At 40.3% G+C, this 24,156-nt stretch overlaps 1 protein-coding gene across 2 annotated transcripts in view; it reads right to left on the minus strand.

Annotated features, from left to right (window-relative positions):
- Nucleotides 1-20,694: 20,694 nt before the first annotated feature.
- The window catches only part of nagpa (N-acetylglucosamine-1-phosphodiester alpha-N-acetylglucosaminidase), a 47,789-nt gene continuing 44,327 nt past the window's right edge, over nt 20,695-24,156 (minus strand). For both annotated transcript variants that reach the window (XM_060823691.1, XM_060823689.1), the window contains exon 11: nt 20,695-23,322. In XM_060823691.1, the coding sequence (XP_060679674.1) occupies nt 23,082-23,322 (241 nt within the window). In that variant the 3' untranslated portion in view covers nt 20,695-23,081. The remainder of the gene's footprint in view (nt 23,323-24,156) is intronic.

Consider the following 24,156-nt stretch of genomic DNA (forward strand, 5'->3'; position numbering starts at 1 on the left):
AAGATTTGGATTTCATACTCTTAAGATTAAAAAACAGTTTGTAGTGCTCAGGGGTGTCTTCATCTTTATTGTATGGATGTCTGTGTAATGCTGTTACCCTTCAAAGGACCTCACATCACTTGGAACTGAAGCCCCACCACCCTCATTGAATGAAACACTTATCCTACCCACTCCCATTTTCAGCTCCATTGTACATTTGCTATTTACATCACGGTGGAAGGAAACACTACTTGCTTCTCATGCAGTGAGCCTCAGGTATAGACTCTTACTGCTGGTGAACCCCAAATGTATACATTCCCACTTGGTAGCCTATCCAATCAGCCTCTTCAGCCTTCAACTTCCCTAGTTCCCACTCAAGCCAGAAATATAACTGTTCACCTGCCCAGTTAACTCACGGCTTATTGAAAATACCACAAATAGACTTGCTCTGTCTATCTAGTGAAGACAAGGTTGTGCTGATGTCAGTCCCTTTCTCTCCCATATTCTATTGTCTTGCCCCTTATATGTGGAGTTACCCTGCCCAACACAATTGTAATCCTCTCTGCACCCCAGCCTCCAATCCCCAAAATTGAGTTTCTCAGCTTGCCTCTGATAGCAGCGGCCCACAATAAACCCCTTAACTTTTAATGGGACAGACCCCCTAAACTGACCATGGCTCACTCCATTGATCAACTTGGGATGGACATCCCCACCTGATGACAGACTAGACCCTGACTGATCTTTAAATCTCTCCAATAAAAACAAAATATTTTAGATGGTGGAATTCTGAAACAAATTTAGAGAATGCTGGAGAAACTCAACAGGTCTGACAGCACCTGTGGAGAAAGACACAGAGTTAATGTTCCGAGTTCAGTATGACTCTTCTTTAGAAGAGACTTGAAATATTCACGCTGTCGATCTCCCCATACTTACTGAATTTCTCTCTGCAGCACTCCGACTGATTTCCTGTGACTCCCTGGACTAGTTTCAGGTTTGACCATGGACTGCCGTGATATGCAGTCCCTGATCCTGATCATCCCAAGTGGTGAGTGACCACGTCCAAGCTTCTGGACTGATATCAGAAGCTGTGCTTAAGATACCGTGGACTGTAGGGTTCTGGTTTGTGATCAGTAATTTGCTGATTTTTAAGTGGTTCAAATCACCACCAGATCTCTAGTTCTAGACACTGGACTTATTTAGGGAATGTGATTTGAAGAAGACAGTCGACAGATATTTTAGGGCAAAAGAATGTCTGCATTAATTTACAATACAGAAAGCATGATATAAACAATAAAGGTAAATACAATAAAACAGTGAAATTGTCATAATCAACTGTACAGAGGACAATAATTGAACACACTATTAAACTAAATACAGGCTAAACATTATTAGAAACTAAATGCAGTTTTAGTCACATAAACTTTAATCAAGATTCCTACCCTTGGGGTCCCTGCAATGTCACCACCTGCCTTTCCCTCCCTGCTGGCTAAGTTGGAAACTTTGGGGTCTTGAGAGTTTCAGCTCACCACTGGGGAAAAATATAGGTTTAAAGTGCATCCTGAGGATCTTGCAATCGGTCCTCTTGGCTCAGAACAGGCCTTTGTCTGGAAGCTGTTGTTTGGATAGCACTTGGTTGGCATCCCCCCTCACAGATGTCTGTTGTTGCAATGATGCTCTTGATTTGTCCTCCTGATTCATCGTTTCTATTTGGCCTCTGTGGTTCTTGGTTCCAAAGCGGCTTGTTGAGGCTGGACTCTGGGGAAGCTGTTTCTATAGAAGCTTGTTGTTAACAGACTGTGTGCCCCATTATTTCCTCTCAAATCTGTGTTGTCTTTGTATTTCTGGTGTTCCCTTTGAGGTCAATTGGTGTCTTGATAGTTAAGAGTACATGTAAATGGATTCTGATTGAAATTGATTGCCCGATATTTTTGTGAATGAGATGGAGGTGCTGGTGTTGGACTGGGGTGGACAAGGTCAGAAGTCACACAGACACCAGGTTATAGTCCAACAGGTTTATTTGAAATCTTAAGCTTTCGGAGTACTTCATCAGGTATTTGAAGTTGAATGTCACACAGACACTAGGTTATAGTCCAACAGGTTTATTTGAAATCTTAAGCTTCCAGAGTGTTCATCAGGTATTTGAAGTTAAATGTCCGGCATTATTCGAAAATGTCTGTGTTGGGTAGCCTGAGGTGTAAAAGTTAAGTTTCAGTCTAACGTGTTAGGTCTGGTTGATTGTTTTCTTGGAATGGAGGTGTATATTAGAATTCCAGGGCAAACAATAGTCCAAGACCGAAATCATTCTGGCTATTTGTTATAGCCTGAGCTCAGGCTTTTGTCCAGTATTTTGGATATTAGGAAAGTCCCAGGTTCTGTCTAGTATTTTAGATGATGAAGATGTTTGCTCAATCTTGCAGACCTTTTGACTGAAAGGTGGCTTGACTGAGGACTACTCCCATTGACACATACAGTATCTTTGAGCAAACATGGCAGGCACAAGGTGCAGGTGAGAGATTGATATAGCCCAGTAGTGTACAGCAACATGTCTATCCCTTGACAGTTGACTACTGAAAACCATGACAAGCTGCCTGGCTTTGTGACTGTGCTAAAAGGCATGACTAGACAGAAAAATTGTGAGCTGTGAGACCTGGCTGAGGGGGCAAAATGCAAAAAGGCAAGATAAGGAGTGGATGCTGTGAGCAAAATGTGAGTAAGTGCTAAGTGAACAAATGAGGATCATAGAGATGCAGTCTGTTCCAATCCATGAGTTGGTTGTTAACCCAGCAAGTCCTGTCCTGGTAGTAGCACTTCAACGAAAAGTGCCAATGCATTCCAAAGTATAGCATTGAATTTGCAGAACAATCTTGCAAATAGATTGGACATGTGTCATGGGATACATTGAGACTGGTGCATGTGAGATGACAAGATATACAGATGTGTGCATCACAAGAACACTAATAAGCTTTTGTACTCTGCAAGAATAAGTGTCATCTTTCTACTTCACACTCACTATAACTCTGGGGTGTGGGGGCAGTGGCTGAAAGTGCATACACTCATGTTCTATGGAATATGTCCTGAGATGTTTCTGACCAGCGTCCAAGGGTGAAGTCTGGAGGAGCTAGTTGTGAGCTGCAGGCACCATTTTCATGATGGGAATTCTTGGTGTCTACCTTCTCTCTGGCTAATGGGAGAATGGGAAATTGCCAATAAATGAGGCAGGATTAACTAATAATAAAATATTGATGCTAATGCATGCAAATACGTCTGTTGCTGCTCACTAGTGAAAATCTTGTGGTTCTGTTCGCCGAGCTGGGAATTTGTTTTGCAGATGTTTTGTCCCCTGTCTAGGTGACATCCTCAGTGCTTGGGAGCCTCCTGTGAAGCACTTCTGTGTTGTTTCCTCCAGCGTTTATAGTGGTTTGTCTCTGTCGCTTCCGGTTGTCAGTTCCAGCTGTCCGCTGCAGTGGCCGGTATATTGGGTCCAGGTCGATGTGTTTGTTGATAGCATCTGTGGATGAGTGCCATGCCTCTAGGAATTCCCTGGCTGTTCTCTGTTTGGCTTGTCCTATAATAGTAATGTCCCAGTCGAACTCATGTTGCCTGTCATCTGTATGTGTGGCTACTAAGGATAACTGGTCGTGTTGTTTCGCTGTCTTATTTTGCTGTTCAACATTTGGTTTCTGTTAATCTCAAGAAGGTCCTCATGAACCTTCTCATGTGATTTCCCAACTTTCTTATCAGCTGTTCAGTTCCTGGGATGATTCCGCCCGTTTTGTTGAAAATCTTGCAATTACACAGCTGAACTCAATATTCTTAAATAAGAACATTTACATATAAAGCATAAGGTGCAAATTCAATGTTAATAATATATATCATTGTCTAAAACTCTAGTTTCCAGTAATCTGCACGATACATCAATAAATATGTTTCGTATTATGCACACTACCTGGCTACCTCAGAATAGCAAAATTTTATTGAATCGAAAGAAATTGTGAAACAGATGCTTATCCACACAGGCATTTCTCTTTGTGCAAAATATTGCACCTTGATTTCAAGTAAGTCGACATACAGGTTTTATTTGAAATTATCCATTGTTCCAAACAAGTGTTGAAATTTTCCAAAAATTTAGTTAAGTGTCAATTTTAGGGAGTTGCCTCTGTGAGGCCCAGCGACTTTTCCCATACAATTTTACACTGCTCATTGCAGTAAGTATGTACAATGCCACCACAATACGACTCTTTCACAATCTTGCACTAGGCAGTGACATCAGTATATGTTGGTATCAGGGCCTCTTGGTGTTTATGCTGCAGATGCCATATTTAAACTAAGCACCATTTTGAAAGCTGCCAGCCTGGTCTTAAGTAGTCACCCAGTTCAGTGCAGGATCCATGCTCTGACCAATTATGTTACAATTTTAATAAGCTTTTGCACTCTACAAGGGTAAGTGCCACCATTTTCTTTCTGCCTCACGGTCACTAACTCTGCTATTGCACCGAGCTTCTAAGACTCATGGTCCACCAGTCTCAACATTGTATGCAGTTGGATCAGTTCAGCTCAGTTGGCTGGATTGTTGGTTTACAGAGCAGTATGATGCCAACAGTGTAGGTTCAATTCCCATCACCAGTTTGAGGTTACCACGAAGGACTCTCCTTCTCAACCTCTTCCCTCGCCTGAGGTTTGGTGGCCCTCAGGTTTAAATCATTACCAGTTATAAAGCATAAGGTGAGACTATGGCAACACAACAATTGTGTGCAGAATCTTCCCTCAATGACTCTTATCCACCCCATTTCCTAAAACCATTAATCCTTCCTGCCTTTTGCGCCTCTAATTCACTCACTTGGGATACCTCACCTCCTTTTCTGACTGAGGACAGACCAGCTCCCTGACTGGCAATAATCCTCCTTGATTGGACTAAGGACTACTACGTTTAGACTTTCAGACATAGCCATTTTGTAGAAGCACATAAGACCATAAGACGTGAGAGCAGAAGTAGACCATTCAGCCTATAATCCTCAACTGTAGTTTCCAGCCTTTTTCCTTGATTCCCCATGTCTCTACGATCTGAGAAAAAAAATCCTCAACATTTCTGTTTTAAAAAGGTAGTACCTTGTTCTGAGGTTATCCCCATTGGTCCTGGACTCTCCTAATGGAGGAAACAAGCTCTCCACATCTGCCCTGTCAAGTCCCCTAAGACTCTTTAAGTACCTGTCCAAGGCCCCAGACAAACCTTCCAGGTGAGGCAGCCATTTCTCTGCACTTCATTCAATCTAGTCTACTGTATTTGCTGCTCACGGTATAGTCTCCTCCACGATGGAAGACAAAGCACAGACTAGGTTTGCCAATCACCTATGCTTTTTCTGTAAATATGACCCCAAACTTCCACTTGCTTGCCACTTCAACACATTATGCCAACATTTCTGTCTCAGGCATACTACAGTGCTTCACTGAGACTTAATGAAAACTGGAGGAACACCAATTCATCTTCCTAGCTACCTTGTAGCCTTCAGGATGCAACATTATGTTCAACAAATTAAAAATGTGAATACCTTTGTCTATATTGGTTATCTACTGCCATACTCCTAGGTTTGTTTTATATAGGTTGCTTCTTGTACAGCCAATCTATTTTCAATGATTTACATTTCTTGTTAGCCCTCCTCCCAGTATATCTCTCTCTTTTGGCTTCTTATCAGTAATTTCTTTATTTGCCTCTCTCTTTTTCTCTCAGTCTGGTTCTCTCTCTGGGCACTAACTACTCGATTCACTAATACCCCACTCCATCATCAGCATAAATACCACCCCTACCCAGCTATTTTCAGTTCTCTAATGCTTTCTGTTTTTGATTCAGGTTTCCAATATCCACAGTTCTGTTTTTATTCCTCTACAAATCAAGCATCATTCAACAAGGTTGCATTTCATTCTTCCAAACTCTAAAAAATACAGTCCCAATCCACTCAACCTCTCCTTATAAAGCAATCCCTCTATATCCAGGATCAGTCTGGTAAACCTTCTCTGGACTACCTTCAATACCAGTATATCCTACCTCCAATGAGGGGACTAAAACTGTTCACAGCATTCCAGCTGTGGATTCTGACTAGTACCTTGTATAGTTTGATCAAGACATCCTTATTTTTATATTCCATTCCCTTTGAAATAAAGGCCAACATTCCATTTATCTTCCCTATTACCTTCTGAACATAGATTCTAAATGTTTGTGATTTATACACGAGGACTCCTAAAGCCATCTGTTCTGCATATTTCATAGTTTAAATATTGTTCAGCACCTCTATTCTTCCTGACAAAATGTATCATCTCACAATTTCCCACATTATATTCCATCCAAAAAAAATTTCTGCACTTGCTTAACCTGCCGATATCCCTTTGCAGACTTGGTGACATCCTCACTAGTTGCCCTCCCTCCTATTTTTATATCATCAGCAAAGTGTAGATTTTCTGCCTGCAAGCTGCTGCCACCTACTGTTGGTGTGGCATTAAGGTATCTCAGAGTCAGAGAGCAACATATCCATCCCTTTGACTGTCCATTACTGGCAAACATGACAAACTTTCTGTCTGCGCTAATAGGCAAAGCAGACATGCTGTGAGCATCCAAGTAATTTGCAAATTGAGCGAGTGCTAAGAAAACAAGCTAAGAGCCCAAAAATGTATCCTATTCCATGTATGAGATGCATGCCTGTTCGATAGTGCAGCAATGAAGTGCTGATCTGTATCATTCCTTTGTCTGATGTGTGCCATGCTAATGCTGGTGCTTTGCCAATAATAATCTCTGTGGATGGAAAGTGCAAGTGTTCATTGCCCTTAGATGTTGAGGAATGCTGGCCAAGACAGATTTCTGGAGAAGATGCCAGTGAACTGCAGCCGCCAGGTAACCATTCTGACTCTCAAGCCACGAGTTGTTGTCATCTAGTTTTTCATGCATATCTGGAAAAATAGCAACCTGTGTATAAATGAGGTTAGAAATAATAAGATGTTAATGTATTCAAATTGGCAGCTTGCTGATCACTAGCAATATTGTCATCTAACCCTTGAAACCTTAAGCAGAATATCAGACATTTGTCTCTCCACAGAGAAAATCATTTCTCATTCTTGCCAATTTTTACCAACTGTTGCACCATTGCCCATATCATTCAGAGGCTTCAAAAATTCAGTCCATAGATATATTCAATAAATCAAGAGTTAACATTTGGAGTGTAGTGACTCTTCATCAGATCAGCAATTCTGATGAAGAGTAACCTGACTCAAAAAGTTAATTCTGCTTTCTTCCTATGAATGCTGCCAGACCTGCTGAGTCTCTCCAGCAATTTGTTTAATTATTAGGACATTGACTTGGAGAGCTATTTGAAGCCATATGAGAAAGTTACAAATCTACGTGCCATAAGTCTCCAGCTCACACAAATGAATCGAACTCAGAAATTATTCATTAATGGGCAGCATGGTGGCTCAGTGGTTAGCACTGCTGCCTCACAGTGCCAGGAACCCTGGTTCGATTCCAGTCTCGGGTGACTGTCTGGGTGGAGTTTGCACATTCTCACCGTGAGTATGCGTCTGAGTGGGTTTCCTCCGGGTGCCCCGGTTTCCTCCCACAGTCCAAAGATGTGCAAGTCAGGTGAATTGGCCATGCTAAATTGCCCATTGTGATAGGTGCATTAACCGGGGAATGGGTCTGGGTGGGTTACTCTTCGGAGGGCTGGTGTGGACTTGTTGGGCCAAAAGGGCCTGTTTCCGCACCGTAGGGAATCTAATCTAAAAAAGTGCCCTGACACTGAGTTCTAATTTTCCAGTGTCAGTCATACAATATTGTTTAAAAGCCAAAAGAACAGTGGATGCTGCAAATCAGAAATATAAACAGAAATGGCTGGAAAATCTCACCAGTTAACATTTCTCCATGATGCTACCGGATGTGCTGAGCTTTTCCAGCCATTTCTGTTTTCGATACAATCTTGTCTACTTGATCCACATTAGGACTTTCTTATCCCTTTCTGTCTCTAAAATAGGTAGTTGTTGGTTGATCACAATCCATGACTTTTATATAAGCTATGGTATATGTGCAGTAGAACAGAAAGCATAATAAAAGTTCACACATGCTGTATAATCCTTAAAATATGGCAGTGGTAAATATCCATTAAAACTCGCCTCAGCAAATTGCTTTAGTTCAAGCTCCCACCATGACACTATAAAGCTCTTAATTATTAGTTATACAATTGTGGTTCTCAGGTGTGGTCCATGGATTATGTTGAGGCTCCTCAAGATTTGGTTGAACAATGCCAAGATCGAAGCCTTCCATGAGAACAGATAGAAGTCTCACACCCACTATTTGCATGACACTACTCAATTTGACTGGTTCCATTGTGTGCTGCATGTGATCTTAAAAAAAAAGGTCTATGGGGTCTTCTAGGCAAACTAAATGGTCTGTGGTTGAAAAAGTGCCCTGAAATATGATGTGAAGACCTCAGTCTACTGAGCCAAAATTAAAGTTGAACTTCTGTTAAAGATTTTCTTGTTCTTAGTTAAAGGTTCAGTATGCCTTAAAGAAAGAAAAATCCGACATATTTACATGGCATCTTTCACACTTACTGGACATCTCCAAGCACTTTACAGTCAATTTAGTACTTCTGAAATATAGTCATTGCTGTAATGGAGGGAACATGCACACAATCAAACTGTACAGCAAACTCTCACAAACACCAATGCCATAAAAATAAATCAGACAATGTGCTTTTCAAAGGTTGATCTACAAATGAATATTGATCAGAGCACCAGAAATAACTCCCCTGCTTACTTGTATACATTTTAAAATTTATTTTTTGTAGGTCACTTCATTTCTAATTTTAAGAATTCAATATTTTGGAAATCATTCTGTAACCTAGGCAGATCCATATTTTTCCATGCTGTTTCTGAGTCAGTTCAGTAATATGTGTCAATGAACGCATACCATTGCAGCTCATGAGTCAATGTCAAAATGCCATTGAACAATCAGTCTTTCTACCTTCAAAAAGAGGTTTTTTTTTTACTCAGGAGACTCTGGTACTAACATGCCAAATTATAACTAAAACTCAAAATATTCTACCAAAGAAACAATGGTGAAAATACCAACAAATGGTGAAACAACAAATACAATGGCGTTGTTGTTATGAAAACCAGTTTGAAGTCAACACTTTATACCATTTTATGATCAAATCTAATCACTACAAATGTGGTGCAGTGTAACCACTTCCACTATCGAGAGTAGCCAGACCTAATCATATAATTTTTAATAACTTTGACTATCTTTCCCATTTGGTGAAAAATAAATAAATTTTCTCAAGTCAAAAACTTGTTTGATCAGTGTTATTCAGGCCCTGATCTTGTGTGTTACAAAACCAACCTTCCTTATGGTATCACAATGATTTGCCCTTATACCATCTGCTACAAGATAATACTGGGCCAAAGTATACTGCAAAAATAGTGGTGAAGCTTTCTGTATCTTATCGGCGCATTGAATATAATCCAACTTATGGTTGCTGGTTCAGTCACTGTGCAGTTTGCTGTTAGTTCTTCAATCTGATTGATTAGGGAGTGACAATATTTGAATGACACATGTGGTCTGCTCCACACTGGGGAGACGAAACGGAGGCTGAGCAACCACTTTGTAGAAACCGATGTTCTGTCTGCAAAAATGAATTTCTGGTCGCCTGCCATTTCAATATACCACCCTGTTCCCTGGCCAACATTTCTGTCTCAGACTCGCTACAGTGTTCCAGTGAAGCTCAGCACAAGCTGGAAGAACAACACCTAATTTTCTGCTTGGGAACCTACAGCCTTCAGGACTCAATATTGAGTTCAATAATTTTAGGGCCTGAGCACATTTTCCCATGTTCTTACCTCAACCCCCAAAACACGACTTTGCCACACATGGGCTGCCGTCACAGACAACCAATAGTCAGCCACAGCCAGTCCCCATTAGCAGCTATTAATTCTCCCAGACTGACCTTTAGCCATGCCTTTTTCTGCCCAATTGTTTTTTCTTTTTCCCTGGACTCCATTTCCACCTACCATTTACTCCTCTCCCCCAATTCTGCCCCAAGTTCAGAAAAAGGGTCAACGGATCCTAAATGAGAATTCTTTCTCTCCACAGATGCTGCCAGACCTGCTGGGTTTTTCCATCAATTTCTGTCTTTGAACACATTTGTTTGCACTGTTCACATTGGATACAGATGCTCTAAAGGGGATACTGTGTCATTTATATCACATGCTGCACTTCCTTAGCCTTCTGAAGAAGTAGTGGCACTGTTATGTTTTCTTGACTGTAGTGTTAGCATGGATAGACCACAATAGGTTGTTCGTGATATTTACTGCTTGGAACTTGAAGCTCTCGACCACCTCCACCGTCAGCACCGTTGATAGGGCCATGTCCTTTATTGCACTTCCTGAATCTGATGACCAGCTGTTTTATTTTGTCAACATTCAGGGAGAGATTGTTGTCTTTACACCATGCCACTAAGCTCTCTATCTCTTTCATGTAGTCTGTCTTGTCGTTGTTTAAGATCCGAGCCACTGCAGTGGTGCAATCAATAAATTTGTCAATGAAGTTACAGCAGAATTTGGCCATACAGTTGTGAGTGTATATGGAGTAAGGGCAGAGTATGCAGCCTTGCGAGGCACTGGTGTTGAACATTAGTGTGGAGGTGGTGTTGTCACCTATACTGACTGATTGCAGTCTGTGGATCAGGAAATTGAGGATCAAGTTACATGGAGGGAGCGGAGTCCTAGGTCTTGAGGTTTGGAGATGAGTATTTTGGAATTACGATGGTGAAAGCTGAGTTAAGGTCAATAAATAGAAGTCTGATGCAGGTGTCCTAGTTATCCAGATGTTACAGGGATGAGTGTAGGGCCAGGGAGGTGGCATCTGCCATGGACCTGTCGTGACAGTAGGCAAATTGTAGTAGATCAAGGCAATCTGGGTGGCTGCAGTTATACCAGACTAATGCCATTTACAAGTTCGCTGGTGACACCACCATAGTCAGCTGAATCTCAGATGGGGACAAAACACACTACAGACAGAAAATGGAAGACCTTGAAAAATGATGCACTGAGAACAACCTAGCTCTCAATGCTAGCAAAACCAAGGAACTCATTATTGACTTTTGGCGGGATGTTACTCATGCTCCCCTACACATTAACAGCAGAGGTGGAATGAGTGGAGAATATCAAGCTCCTGGGAGTAGTCATCCACAACAAGCTTTCTTGGACTCTGCATTTGTATGCACTGGTTAAAAAGGTCCAATATCTCTTCTTCCTGAGGCAGCTGCGGAAATTTGGCATGACAGCGAATACCCTTGCCAACTTTTATAGGTGCACTATCAAGAGCATCCTGTCTAGATGTATCACTACCTGGTACGGCAACTGTATCATTCAAGGTCAGAGACAGAGAGTGGTGAACTCGGCACAGACAATCACAAAGGCCAACCTCCCATCTGTAGAATCCATCTAACAGGCCTGTTGTGAAGGAAAGGCCACCAGCATTCTTAAAGATCCATCCATCCCATTCTGGCATTGTTTTTCTACAACCTCTACCATCGGGGAGAAGGTACAGAAGCCTGAACACACGCACCAGCCAGTTTCGTAACAGTTTCCACCCTACTGTTGTTAGAATACTGAATGGACTCACAAACTCTTAATACTCCCCTGTAGCTGTGTTTTTATTTTTGCTGCTGTTTATCTATTATTTACTTATCTACGCTACTTAACTATGTGATCTGTCTGTATTGCTCACAGGACAAAGCTTTTCACTGTGCCTTGGCATACGTGACAATAAATTAAATTTAATTCAATACAATTCAAGCCAGTGGGGAACCTTACATTGTAGTGGGAAGACATTGAAGAAGTCTGCAAATACGTCTATCAGCTGGTCCGCTGGGACTCCAAACAGGCCAGTCGCTTCCCGTGATTTCTCTCATGAGAAGGCCAATCTAACATCTAAGGCAGTGACTGTGGATACAATTGCACCCGAGGCTGTTGGGACAAGTTACATTGTTTCACTGACCTTCTGTTCAAAATGAGCATTGAATGCATTGAGCTCATCGGAGAGCATTGCAACAGTGAACAAACGTTTGGGGTTAGTCTGGGAGTCTAGTTTAGTCGGTGTTGTCTCTTGGCTTCCCTGATGGCTTTGTAAACATCATACCTAGATCTCCTGTATAGGTCAGGATCATCCAACTTGGGAGCGTCAGACCTCGGGGAACACTCACTTTCTTTGGCAAGCAGTCCTCTACCCATTTACTGATGAAGTCTGTGGTGGTATTGGCAGACTCATCTAATTTGGCCTCTGAGTTCCTGAATGTGGACCAGTCCATCAACTCCAAGCAGTCATATCGGAGATCATCCATTACCTCAGAATATCACTGTACAATTTTCTACATCAGATCATATGCTACATATGCTTCAGTTTCTGCTTGTAAGCCAGGAGAAGGAGCACAGCCTTATGGTATGATTTACCAAAATAAAGGCGGATAATGGAGAGGTAGGCATCTTTGTTGGTTATATTGCAATAGTTCAGGGTGATTGGGCCGCTGGTGGGACAGGAAACATGTCAATGATATTTTGGTAGTACATTTTTGAATTTGACCTGGTTGAAGTCACTGGCTATGATGAACAAGGCCTCAGGGTATTCCATCTCAAGGCTATTTATAGCGGTGCATATTTAATCAAGTACTCTCTTCACTTCCTCATGGAGTAGGACGTAAACTGCTGTCACGATAGCAGAAGCAAACTCCTGCGCAAGTAGTAGGGATAGCTCTTCACTGATATTGTAGATCTGCGGAGCAGTAAAAAAATACTAGGATCGTCATTTCCGAGCACCGAGAGGTGTTGATCAAAAGGCAGATTCCTCTGCCCTTTGACTTGCCCGAGGATGTTGTGTAGCCCTTACATGGATTGAGGAGCCTTCAGGTTGTAAAGCAGGAGTGAGCTATATCTCACAGAGTACACAGCAATCTCTTAATTCCCTTTGCTAAATGATTAGATTAGATTAGGATTCCCTACAGTGTGGAAACAGGCCCTTTGGCCCAACCAGTCCACACCGACTCCTCCGAAGAGTAACCCACCCACACCTATTTCCCTCTGACTAATGCACCTAGCACTATGGGCAACTTAGTATGGCCAATTCACCTGTGGGAGGAAACCGGAGACCCGGAGGAAACCCATGCAGACATGGGGAGAATGTGCAAACTCCACACGGACAGTCGCCCGAGGCTGGAATCGAACCTGGGACCCTGGTGCTGTGAGGCAGTACTGCTAACCAGGTCAGACGAGCTTTAAATTTGTCTGGCTTGTTTTCAATAGCTTGGACGTTGCCAGGAGAAGCTGCGAGGTGTCATCAACAGTACTTTTAGGCAGCACATTTTCAGTGGTTACTTGTTCACTGAGCCTTGGTTTGGATTCCACCAGGGCCACTCATTTCCTGACCTCATTACAGACTCAGTCCAAAGATAAACAAAAGAGCTGAACTGCAGTTGTCAATGACAATGACTACTCTTGACATCAAGGATATATTTAACTGATTGTGGCATCAAGGAGCGTGGCAAAACTGGATTCAATGGGAATCATATGGAAACTCTCTAATTGTTGGAGTTGTACCTAAAACAAAAGATCTTTGGAGGCCAATCAACTCATTCACAGGTTATTTATGTAGGAGTTCCTCAGGATGATGTCATAAGCCTAACCATCAGAACTAAGCTCAGAAATGGAGATGTTCAGTGATAACTGCACAACACTCAGCATCATTCACAATTTGTTGACTACTTCAGTATCTGACATCTATTTACAGCAAGACATGAACAACATTCCAGTTTTATGATTTGGAGATGCCGGTGTTGGACTGGGGTCTACCAAGTTAAAAATCACACAACACCAGGTTATAGTCCAACAGGTTTAATTGGAAGTACACTAGCTTTTGGAATGTCGCTCCTTCATCAGGTGATAGCGACGCTCCGAAAGCTAGTGTGCTTCCAATTAAACCTGTTAGACTATAACCTGGTGTTGTATAATTTTTAACTAATTCCAGTTTTAGGTCACTAAGTCACAAGTAACATTCACATCACACAAATTTCAGGCAATGGTCATCTCCATCAACAGACAAACCACCCATTCCCCCTTGACGTTCAATAAACTCCCATGCTAAATCTACTATTATCACCAACAGTGTTAACAGTAATCAAAAACTGAACTGAATCAGTCATATAAATGCTGTGGTTACAACAGCAGATCAAATACAAGAAATTCTAAGCCAGTAACTCACCTCCTGGCTCCACGAACTACAAGTAATGATCATGAGTGTGACTGAGTACTTTACAATTGCCTGGATGAGTGTAGCGCCAATAACATTCATAATACTTGACACCATTCAGGACAAATCAGCCCATTTAATTGTCACTCCATCTACCACTGACAGCATCAGCAGTGTGTACTATCTACAATATGCAGTGTAGTATCTCAGCAAGACGCTTTCAACAGCATTTTATAGACTCGTAGGGAAAGTTGAACAGGAGGAGCACTCAACAGATGGAGGGTGAGGCTGGGGTTTAGGAGTCATTAAGTATGTTGCGGCTCTATGCTTGGGGAATGTAAGGTGGAATATGAGAGGTGGATAAATGAAGATTTGGAGGAAGAATGTTGGTGAGATTATAGGAAGACAAGATCAGTTTGGAAGTACTTGCATGTTGCCCTCGATGGAGCCAAAGATACATTACTAAGCCCTAAATGCTGTCTAGTTCCAAAGAAATCACGTGGCAAATCAGGAAATTGGAAAAGATTAAAATGGGTGGCTTATTCAATAGCTATGGTGCAAGTCAAATTGATCCTCATAGAAATGAGTTTTGAATGTACAATCTGACACACAAGAATACTTACAATGTATAATTTCTTTTTTTACCAATTTTATAACAGCCATTGCTAAACGTTGCTTTTTTCAGTCCAAAACTCTTGTTTTTGAGTATTATCTATATTATATTGAACTTAATTACTTTATTGTTAATATTTACTGATTTTCTCCCACACATCAATTATTTCACTTTGTCAATATATTACTGCACAGGCGAAGGAATATTGAAAACTGCTGTAATTTGTAGTTTGTTTTCATTTGCAATATATTTCTACAATTCTTGATTAAGTTTTTTTTCTATGGCAGATGTTAAAGTGTTTAGTTGTCAATAACAATAATAGAGGGATAGCCAAAAGAATTTTTGTCCCTGCGATGGTTGATCATTTGCTGCTACCTGTGATGGCTTTGGCATATAGTATTGCTTCCTGGTCACAGCCAAAACGAGGATGCTTATGCTCATGTAGCTGTTTGGATGAAGTGGAGATGGAAATGGAGCAAACAATACTGGAGCACCAAAACATATCTGAAATAAATTACTCATATAATACTTGACTGTTAAAAAGGGTTTTAATGTTTCAACTAATTGATAATGTATAATGTAGTGAAGGAATATTAATAAATGAGAGGATTAACTCTACTGGTAGAAATACCTTGCAACCAGGAAGTGTGTAGGGGTTGATATGTTAATGTAATTTGTATATGGATGTGGGTTTATACTAATTAAAATTAATTCTGGGTCAGGTGGATAAAACAGGTGACAAAGAAGGAAATTTAACATTTTTAACTAAAAAAAAATGTCGTTAATCGCATTGGAAAGTCTGCTGCACTTTATGCAAATTCTTTCCCAGTTGCAATGCAAAACTAATGTGTACACACAAGATTGGTAAATATTCAGCACCTGTTCATTTTCCTGTTGATAGAATATGCTTTCCAGAACAATATTTTTAAGGGACATGTTAGAACGTATTATGGCTTGTTTCTATAACATGCTGTGACATGACAGGGACATGAGTTAAATCCAGCATGGTCTATACTTTTTAATGTGTCCCAGGATAGTTGTTGAGTGGGGATGGTTACTTTGTGAATCTATTTGGTAATGACACTCAAGAAAAACGACACCAGAAAAATTAAAGGATTGTACTAGGAAATTCATTGTCAATTTTAATTTTGATCCATTGTCATTTAATAAGCCAAAATGTTTGGTGACCTACACTTTCCAAGAAGGCACTGTAATATAAACTCTGCTGCTCTGTGCTAGGGACCTTGAAGAGTTTAATGTCAGTATTCATTGAGCAGCAGCTACAATTTCTCATGGGTGAATACAACTTTTGGTTCAATGTACGTATAGGTGTTGAGACGTTATGTTGCAGCTGTACAAGATATTGGTGAGGCTCCTTTTGGAATACTGCATACAATTCTGGTTGCCCTCCTATACAAAGAATGTTGTTCAACTGGAAAGGGTGCAGAAAAAAATGACAAGGATGTTGCCTGGACTGGAAGGTTTGAGTTATAAGGAGAGACTGGATAGGCTGGGATGTTTTTCTCTGGAACATCGGAGGCTGAGGACTGACCTTATAGGGGTTTATAAAAATTACCATACATACTCACATATAGGTAGAGTTTTGAAGACCTTTTCTTTTAAGGCTGAAATTAGAGGGTCGACTTATACACGAGGTATTGTTTTCAAGGGCATGAAATTCATATTTGGCGTGAGTCAAAAATGGAGAAACAAGAGCCAAATCTCTTTCTAAAATAAGAAACAAAAGGAAAAATAATTATGGCCATTATTTATTAAATACTTATCTACAGAATAACTGTCTCCATTCTGCCTGCTGTGGTAGAACAGTAGTTGTATTTCAGTTACCTGTACCATAAAGTGCATGTAAGACTACATATATGTAGAAAAGTTAATAGGCATACTAACAGGTGGTCAGGCCATCTACCGACACACTATTTATACAACACACAATTCACAAAATACACCAGAGGAGCAGTAAAAACAAAAAAAAAGCTTGATAGTATTTTATTAAGAAAAAAAGACTGCATAAAACTGTTAATAATACACGATAAACCCTTTACATTAAAAAACTGATATTCACAGCAAAAAACTCTTCTCACTGTATATCATAAATATTACGGGATAGCTACTTCAAAGAAAACTTACCGGTACATGCAAAAGTCCATTAGAATCCTTCAAATTCACTGCCCTCATCAGTTGCACCACTGGATAATTCATTCTAGTCGTCTGGGTCAAGCATATCATCGTATGGATCATCTTCAACTGCACTCTCAAAGGTGATCATCAATTGATTTGTCATCACTTCCATCTAACCACAAATAGTCATCCTCTGTACCATCTAAAGCATCAGAAATTTCACAATTTTTTAAGGCTTTCACAATTTAATTTTTCATTCCTTCCAGGACTCAACAATCCACTCACATACAGTTGCAAGTACAGGAGCATGTATGAAGCGTTTTTCCCCTTCTTGCATCTATGTATCCCATTTCTTCTGTACTAAGTCCTTAAAGGGTTTACTTATGCTAATATCCAGTGGCTGCACCATGCTTGTAAGGCCCCCCATGAATCATTGCAATGTCAGTCTTGTTCGTTCAAAATCACTTTTCACTCTGTGTGATTAGATTTCCTACAGTGCAGAAACAGGCCCTTTAGCCCAGCCAGTCCACATCGACCCTTCGAAGAGTAACCCACCCAGACCCATTTCCCTCCGACTAATATACCTAACACGATGGGCATTTTGGCATGGCCAATTCACCTGACCCACGTATCTTTGGACTGTGGGAGGAAACTGGAGCACCCGAAGGAAACCCATGCAGGCACAGGGAGAATGTGCAAACTCCACACAGACAGTCACCCGAGGCTGAAATTGAACCTGGGACCCTGGTGCTGTGAGGCGGCAGTGCTAACCACTGAGCCACCCCCTAAACTAAGAATACCAATCATTTATGAACAACAATTCCACACCGACCCGCCGAACAGCAACCCACCCAGACCCATTCCCCCCTTTACCTAACACTACAGGCAATTTAGCATGGCCAATTCACCTAACTTGCACATTTTTGGATTGTGGGAGGAAACCAGAGCATCCGGAGGAAACCCACACAGACACGAGAGAATGTGCAAACTCCACACAGACAACTGCCTGAGGCGTGAATCGAACCCGGGTCTCTGGCGCTGTGAGGCAGCAGTGCTAACCGCTGTGCCATCGTGCCGCCCTTAAACGTGATCTGAACATATCCCAAACCAGTAAGCTTTTTCCCTTTCTAAGTCTACCTGGTCGCATATTCCAGACCACCCTAATCCAAGTCTTGCAGCCACCTTCATCCATCTACCCTTTTTCATGGATAAGGACAACAACGCCTTTTGGAAATTTCTGTTTGGGCAGAGTGTTTTTCACATAAAAATCACCATAGGTTTTAACTTTGTTCCTTCTACCATACAACCAAGTACCACAGTGAATCAACTCTTTTCATGGCCATTATCCACAGTTCTGTTCCCTGGCATATCAAAGTTCATTGGGGTTTCGTCCAAATTGCTGATGCATAATAGCCTGTACCCGTTTTTCTTCCAGCTTCTAATTACAAAGCCATGGAACCCCAAGGGATCTCTATACTGCTGACAGTGAAGAGATGGTGATATGGTTCTGAGTCAGGATGGTATGTAGTTTGGAAGACAGCTTATAGGGGTTCCCATCTATCTGCTGTCTTTGTTCTTCTTGGTGGAAAAAGGCTGCACATTGGAAAGGTGGTATATTGAAGCCTTAGCGAGTTGCTGCAGTGCATTTTGTAGAAGTGTACACTGCTGCCACTAATGGCGGAGGGAGAGAGTTTTGAAAATGATGGTTGGGATGCCAATGACGTAGGCTGCCTTGTCTTGGGTGCTGTTAAGTGTGAGTATTGTCAGAACTGCACTAATCCAAGCAAGAAGGGAAACATTTCATCACACACCTGATTTATAGATGGAGATAAGCTTTGGGGAAGGAGGTGATGAATTATTTGCCACAGGATCCCTAACCTCTGACGTTCTCTTATGGCCACAATATTTAAGTGGCTGATCCTGTTCAGTTTCTGGTCAATAGTAACCCCACAATACTTTTAAGCAGTCAATTCAGCCATGGTAATAGCAATAAATTACCATCACTAGTTAGATTCCCTCTTGTTGGAAAAATGGTCATTGCTTGACACTTGTGACATGAATTCTAGCAGAATAGGTCTGGTGTGATTTGTCTAACAATTTTTCTAAAATGAGGAAATATCCATCATGTTATTGCATGATGTAAAACAGTAAAAGTAATTTTTGCGAAGGTTTGTAGCTCAGGTTGAGGTTTAGGGTGTAGGTTTGCTCACTGAGTTGTAGGTTTGATATCCAGGCATTTCATTACCTGGCTAGATAACATCATCAGTGGCAACCTCCAAGTGAAGTGAAGCTGTTGTCTCCTGCTTTCTATTTATAGGTTTGTCCTGGATGGGATTTCTGGGGTTTGCGGCGATGTCATTTCCAGTTCATTTTCTGAGGGGTTGATAGATGGTATCTAGATCTGTGTGTTTGTTTATGGCGTTGTGTTTGGAGTGCCAGGCCTCTAGGAATTCTCTGGCATGTCTTTGCTTAGCCTGTCCCAGGATAGATGTGTTCTCCCAGTCAAAATGGTGGGTTTTTTTCCTCGGTGTGTAGGGCTATGAGGGAGAGAGAGGGTCGTGTCTTTTTGTGGCTAGCTGGTGTTCGTGTATCCTGGTGGCTAACTTTCTTCCTGTTTGTCCTATGTAGTGTTTGTGGCAGTCCTTGCATGGAATTTTGTAGACGACATTGGTTTTGTCCATGTGTTGCACTGGGTCTTTTAAGTTTGTTAGTTTTTGTATAAGAGTGTTGGTGGGTTTCTGTGCTACTAGGATTCCAAAGGGTCTTAGTAGTCTGGCTGTCATTTCTGAAACCTCTTTGATGTATGGTAAGTTGGTTAGGGTTTCTGGCTGTGTTTGGTCTGCTTGTCGTGGTTTGTTCTTGAGGAATCTGCGGACTGTATTTTTTGAGTATTCGTTCTTCTTGAATAGGTTGCATAGGTGGTTCTCCTCTGTTTTCCGAAGTTCGTCTGTGCTGCAGTGTGAGGTTGGAATAGTGTTCTGATACAGCTTTGTTTGTGTGTGATGGGATGGTTGCTGGTGTAGTTAAGCATTTGGTCAGTGTTTGTCGGTTTTCTGTATACGCAGGCTTGTAGGTCTCCGTTGTCCTTTCTTTTGACTGTGACGTCCAGGAATGCGACTTTGTTGTCGGTTTCTACCTCCTTGGTGAACTTTATGCCTGTGAGGGTGTTGTTGATGATGTTAAATGTCTATCTTGTTTCGTTTTGTGATGACAAAGGTGTCATCTACGTAGCAGACCCAGATTTTTGGTTTGATGGTTGGTAGAGCTGTTTGTTCTAGTCTTTGCTTTACCGCTTCTGCTATGAATCCTGATAGCAGAGATCCATTGGGTGTCCCGTTGGTTTGTTTGTAGATTATGTTGTTGAAGGTGAAGTGGGTGGTGAGGCACAGGTCCACTAGCTTCATGATGTTTTCGTTGATAATGTGATTGATGGTTAGGGTGCGCGTGATGGTCTCTTCTAAAAGTGTGGTAAGTGATGGAGGTGAACAGTGCTGTTACGTTGAATGAGATCATTGTTTCACTGAGATCAAAGCAATATCTTTATTCGGGCATCTGGTAGATAACTTGCCAGATATTGCTTTAACTACAGAGCACACATCATCGTTTTAGTATTTAAACAAAATGCATTGAATATATGCTAAACAACATTTAAAGTTCAATATATTTTAATAAGTCTTTTGTAAGGAAGGTGTTTTGTGATCTTGTAATCTCAGTGGAGAGTGGTAAAGATTGGAATTTTAAAAGTAGAAATCAAGGACACGATCTCCTAATTTAAACAAATATTGTATTTGGGTATCTTTAAGAATAAAAAGAATCCACAACAATTCAAGTGGATAGGTTAACAAATTGGCTGAGTTGTGGATGTTATGAAAGCAAGATGGAGAATTTATGCCATCCATTCCATTAGATAAAAGTAGACAACCACGTTCCAAGTCAAATTCACCATGATTAGATTGCAGTTACAGCAATAATGTAAATTTCTCAACAGGCTCTATGAAACAGTCAGAACTTAGCACAAGAATTATTTAACAACATTTGAAAAAAATTACATTCCAGTCTGACAGATGAAAATCTAACATTTTAAAATTAAAACCAATAACTTGATAAATCCCAGCTGAGAACAATACTAAAGTGCATTATGAAATGCAGATCGATAGAAGACTTTTGTCATTCATAATCTGATACAAGGGCAACATCTTTTCAACCAACACATTGTTAATTTGACTTTTAAATCTATGCTGCCTCTCTACAGCTGACTCTAAAATTTATATAGCTGACTCAGCCAAAATGGCTCCATGATTTCACCTTAATCTCAATTAAGGCATAATTTAAGAAAAACTTCATTGGCATCCAGAGGAAGATTTAAATGGCAGTTAAATATTTGGCACTCTCAATCATCCATTGGCAACAAAATAATAGAATTTGAAGTGATGCCCACAATTGTGTGTGTAAATGTTACTCTCATGCAGCATCATAAGCCAAAGAACTGATGAGGTGATTCTTTGCAAAATGACAAGCACACCCAGCTTTGTTAGTCTCATTTATGGCATTATCATTTACAGAGCAGAACTAATGGAATCTTGGGAACCACTTATGCCAAGAATGCTGTACAATGTAAGAATATGCAATTAGCAGATAAAAATATTTTGAAAGCAAATGGACATGCAATGGTAAATATCAATTTTATTGTACCTTGTCCCATTGCATAGCCCAAGAACATTCAGTGTGAAGGAATTGTGTTTTGCAAAGAACAGTGTAAACATCTGGAAGCAAAGCAAGGGCACTGCATTTTGTTGACTCCAATCAGCAATACTTTGAGCAAGTTCTTAGATTGATGCCAATTGATCAGTTTTAAGTTGCCTTAAACTGCTGGAAGTCAAGACCCCATTCATCAGTACGTTCCAAGAACAGGCAATATAGAAAGAAGTTTAAACTTAATTTTAACGGTAATAAATATACAGTAAATACACCACAGAATCACAGATTCCTACAGCACGAAAATAGGCCCGTTGGCCCAAACTGCTCCATGCCAACCAAAATGTCCAGCCAGCTAACCCCACTTCCCTGCACTTAGCCCATATCCTTCCAAACCTTTTCCATCTATGTATTTCTCCAAACGCTTTTTAAAATGTTGTTAATGTGGGAATTTAGCTGTCCTTTGAGATGAAGAACAAATGCTGATGTAGAATTTGCCCAAACCACCAGTTTGGCAAATTGCATTCAGAATCAGCTGACATGCACGAGCAGTAGTCAAACCATACATTTAATTCTGATCCTCATGTCACAAGTACAGTATTGATTTAACAGGTAAAGCATCTCATTAATGTATGAATACCTGCGATTTATTAAAAACACTAAGAGGAGTAAGCCAGTTAATCCCTTTAATTTGTTCCAGTGAAATCAAAGGCTGATTTGTAATCTAACTCCATATACTCAAAATTTCCCTATATCCTTTTCTTAACAAAAATCAATTCAGACTTAAAATTAACAATTGATCTTGTATCAATTGTTATTTGTAGGCAAGACTTCCAAACCACAAGCATGGCATATGGAAATGCTTCCTAAATTTACCTGAAAGGTTTAGTTCTAAATTTTAGGCTATGCTCTCCTTGTTGGAGACGTCCCAATCAGCAGAAATAGTTTCTACTAATTAACCTGAACAATTCACCATATTATCTTGAAAAATTAGATCAAATCACCCTGAATATTTAACGTTTATGGAATATAAGTTAAGTTTGTGTATTTGGTCACATGAAACAAAATTAGGGTACAAAATAAAAGATGTGAAAGGAAACCATCTTGCCAAAAATATATCTTCAGATTTTATGACTGGAAACGTGGCAAATGAATTCTAGTGTGTTTTGATATTATTTCAAGTTACTCTCACATGCAGAAGTACATTTCTTTCACGGTGTTGCAATTCCTGAGGATGATGTCTAGATGACAACTGGCTGTAGATACAGTTCACAGGAAACCCATTCAGGTTCTCCTTATTCAAAACAAATTCAGCTGCTCTTTGTTAGAAACAAAACAAGGCAGCAGTAGAGATTGTATTCACATGCAAATATAAAGTTGTTAAAAATTCATAGGTTCTGAGCTTCTGTCTTCTTCAATAGATGTATTAGTCTGTTTCAATGGAATAATTTCAGGGAAGTCCATACAAGTTAATTGTCCATTAGATGCATTCAATCGTTGATAGGAGTACTCACTGCGGAATCCAGAACAACCATTTTTTTGACAATATTGAAAAATATTTCCTGCCATGCTCAGGATTAAAAGGACGAGAAAGGTGATCAATATGATTATCCAAGCTTTCCTATCAAAAGATTAGAGATATCATTTTAATGTTTCCTTAATCACCATGTAGTTGGTATAATTTCTCAAATACAATACAGAACAATATTAATCTGCAACAAGCAATAGTTCCCATGCTACATATTTGCTTGGTTAAAGGAAACTTTATTTTCATATATCTGACTTTCTACTGTTTGAAAGAATTCTTAAAAACAAGGCATCTAGTTTCAAACCATAAAGGGAAAGAAACTTTTCAAAGGTCCAAAACAGTGTAACATTCAGATCACTCAATAGCTACTTCAGTCACCAATGGGGCAGCTTTTGGCAGTCATTATGAAAAAAAGTTGCTAAAATAAGTGACTTAAATTTTTTGTATTCGGAGATAAGATGAAGACACTCAACTGAAATAGGAATATTTTATTAATTCAAAGCCTTGAATTAGATTTGTATCAATGATATTGAGGTTGACATAAGATTTGACCAATAATTTCTCTGCATTTGTAGCGAACATCCTAAACAAAAGAAGAGAAATATAACTAGCCACTCATCTAGGAAGCAAAATCTGTTCTGCTAAGTGCAAAGAGAAGGGAAGTCATTTGGCAAAAAAAAATCAGAGCATTGTTGAAATGGTATTTGAAGCTACCTGAAACAAAGGCTACTGAGCAAACAGGTTATGATACTGCTTGTCACAAGATAAATGAACCAAGATCAGTAGCTTAACTAATCAGCAAAGATACTCACTTTTCTGTTAGCACAATTTTGTCATCAGTCATCAAAATGGACTAATAAACCAGTTTAATGATGGAAGAGGATTCTATGCTCCATCTTCTAATAGTAGAGAAGCAGGTAATGACAA

Source organism: Hemiscyllium ocellatum, chromosome 4 (genome assembly GCF_020745735.1).
Source record: "Hemiscyllium ocellatum isolate sHemOce1 chromosome 4, sHemOce1.pat.X.cur, whole genome shotgun sequence".
Taxonomy (NCBI): Eukaryota; Metazoa; Chordata; class Chondrichthyes; order Orectolobiformes; family Hemiscylliidae; genus Hemiscyllium; species Hemiscyllium ocellatum.